Here is a 3152-nt window from a genome sequence, read left to right as displayed (position 1 = left end):
GTCGCGCGCGCGTCAATTGTCAGTCTACGGGAAAGCGAGTCTTTCTTGCAAGTTCCTTCTACGAGACTTCCGCTCATCCTTCCGGGCGTTTCGGTGATGTTGACGCCACTATCTTTCGTTCTAAAGTCATGCCGCTACAACGGCCTGTGCGATGGGCCCAGATCGAAGCAGCTGACCGTAAGCAGTCAATATGACACAGAACAACAGCGCTAGGGAGGAACAGCGGCATGTAGGAGATAGCCAGCGAAATCAGAGACAGTGCCGGTGAAATAGATCGATGCAATCGTCCGTTTTTAATTAGAATACATCATCTGGTGGATTGGTAACTTGCGATGTTGCATTAAAAACCTTCACATAGCTCGATCGAACCCAATCTTAAAATAGAGACAGTGGTACTAGGTTGTCGATACATGGGCATAGTATTTACGTTTGGCTGTTCGCGGCTACAGTAGACAACTGTGTAGCGTATGGTTGTTGCAGGAAGATAAACCACAGCAAAAAAAGGTTAGAACCATAACGTCGAACGGGCTAAACAATCAAATGCATTAAGACCTGCTTTGCTTGCAACTACAATGAGACGGCGATTACATTGCTTAAAGATTAGAACGCATATGTACAAGTTAGGTCTAACGATTGATTGCTGTGGTCCCTAAGTATTCCGATCAAATCTCGTACAAAGAGACATAAAACCTACAATGAATTCAAATTTCCCGCCAACCGGATTCTTTTTCCCTCTCTCCCGCCGCATTTCTTTTGGGGGCAGCGCTAGGGCCCTCATACACGTAGTGCTTTTACAGCAGAGTCGGCTGGACCGATCCATTTGTGTTGCGTGTCCATGCTTGTACGGCGAAGTCGACCACTACCATGTTTCTTCTCCCATGTCAGGTCGGCATTTACCATCATGATGAAACTGTGTTAGGTTCTCTGTAAGAACTGATCTATATTTGCAATTTTTCATACTATCAGCATCAGCAGCAGCTGCTGCTGTAGCAGTACAGCTATTGTCACGTTCTTGCTGATTTCCTCTCTATATTATTCTACTGGCATGCCGCGTGCAGTTGGCCCGTTGGTACAGCCGATGGCAACAGCGGCTGTAAACACGGCTAGAGGCTACCGCCACTGTGTGAAGCAATTTTTGCGTCCGTAAAGACACTAATACTATGCCCCTGCTGCAACAGCGGTTGCTGCCTTTGATGACGTTATGAAAGAAGAAGTTACCTTAAGTTTTTTCGTAATGTTACAATTTCGTGTACTGCTACCGTGGGCGCTGCTGATGCTTCTGACAAACTCAACTCGTTAAAGGGTGTTACCAACTGAGCCTCGTCTGGCTTATATTTCATTATACTGCTCTTCAACCGGACTGACTACACGGTGCTTATTCGACGATTACAAGGAATGGTGCGTTAGACGGGTGGTCACTTGTGCGTTTGTTATGTTGGGCGTCTGTCCAGGGACGTTCTCAGTGTACCATTGCTGAGACATTCGGTGGCACGGAACAGCTACAAATACATAAATCAAATGGATAACTTCACACAGTCGCTCATCATCTGGGTAGGTTTTGTTCGATGGACTCGTTTGTTGTACTGGTTGTTTTAGAAGAGAAACTTCGAGGCCGAAATGGTCGTTGGAAAGAAGGTTATTGGCTTCGTTAGTTCGAACAACATAGGCTTTTACTTACTGATCGAGTGATGAGAAACATTGCCATTCACATATACATACAAAGTTAACTTAAGTCTCAAAACGCTGTATTTGTTACCTGAAGTACCAGGTATCAAACCAGGTTATCAGTGATTTGAAATTTATGAAGCGTAGTGTGTTTTTCGAAATTGTATTTACCGCCAATTTCATTTTACATAATGTCAAAACATTAGTGATGTTCGTTTAACATAAATAAACATAAAACATTTACATAACTGTTGCCTTAAAGTAATATCAGAAGTCGGAAGCATGCTCTTCATTTCGACTTTCTTTTCACGTTTTCCTGGTAGCTGAAGAAGTACATATTGGCATGACTCGCAGTAGAGAGTTGGCCTTTTCCGTCTTGTCGAGACTAGACAGGACTGACCGTTACGTTGCCTCAACGCAAAAACGGTAGAAATTCATATTAACATGGAAAGAATTGTTGGACAGAATGAAGTTCGTCGCAGCTGTTCTTCAATGATAAGTGCGATCGATACAAGACTGGTTGGTGTGTGGTCTGAATCCAACTAACTGATGCGTACAGATAAAATTATCTTTCGAACTGTGAATTTCAGTTTTACCAAAACAGTGTTCATGTATTTAGACAAATTTTATTTGGTATTCCTATTCAGACCACTTTGGTACATCACGGTCTCGTACGTACGAAACATTTGTTTTTCCATTTCGGCTGATCTTCTAGCCAGACGTGGCCTCGTAGCTCGTTTGTCGGTTTAGTATTTACCGCGCTTTTTTTGTTCCAGTTGCCACATAGTTTTTACTCGGGGTCGACAACCGCTATAAACCGTTTTGATTCGTTACTGGTGAAATACGGTCAGAGCCAAGTCGATTTTGCTCCAGTTACTCTATATGGGGCAGCCTATTCGTGTCTAGTTTCTTACAGCCCATCTATGCTTTTTTGACACTTGGTACGTTTCTCCTATTTACCTACCGCCGTTTATGGGTAAACAGCATTTGGCATAAATCTTCGTCAGGCCCTGTCGATTTTTGATTAGGCCCAGCATTAATTAGTAGTTGGTGCTTCGCATTAGATTACCATGTTTAATTAAGGATTCATAATTGTATTTGTCTGTTATAATATTTGCCTGCCGTAGCGAAAGTATATGTGTTTATTTCCAGTTATACTTTTGCATTTGCTTATCTTGTCGGTACGTTAAAGAACCGGCATCATGAAGCTCACTTGTTAAGCATTTGTCATTATTTGTCATTGAGCGACTTTCGCGATAGTTACATTTAGTGCGATTCGTCTATGTGCTGGACCTCTGCATAGCCTATATGTAATTACACTATCTACCTCATGGAGTTATTACTTGTAGAAGTAGTTTGTTATTCTAAGAAAACTAAAGCTATTTTGTTATCACTATACACACTATAAAAATACACTATATATATTACTAGATAAATGTCTCCATTATAAACAGATGGATAATTCCTTATCTAAACTGGCTTATGTG

General features: G+C 41.9%; 1 protein-coding gene across 3 annotated transcripts in view; it reads left to right on the top strand.

Annotated features, from left to right (window-relative positions):
• Positions 1-869: 869 nt before the first annotated feature.
• The window catches only part of LOC111261294 (protein Hook homolog 3), a 17988-nt gene continuing 15705 nt past the window's right edge, over positions 870-3152 (top strand). For 2 of the 3 annotated variants that reach the window (XM_022834663.2, XM_086968636.1), the window contains exon 1: positions 893-1551. In XM_022834663.2, the coding sequence (XP_022690398.1) occupies positions 1519-1551 (33 nt within the window). In that variant the 5' untranslated portion in view covers positions 893-1518. The other variant, XM_086968635.1, reaches the window with a different exon arrangement.

The sequence above is a fragment of the Varroa jacobsoni genome, unplaced genomic scaffold (genome assembly GCF_002532875.2).
Source record: "Varroa jacobsoni isolate VJ856 unplaced genomic scaffold, vjacob_1.0 scaffold_544, whole genome shotgun sequence".
Classification (NCBI taxonomy): Eukaryota; Metazoa; Arthropoda; class Arachnida; order Mesostigmata; family Varroidae; genus Varroa; species Varroa jacobsoni.
Note: the sequence above shows the minus strand (reverse complement) of the source record. Positions and strands in the feature narration are given on the sequence as shown.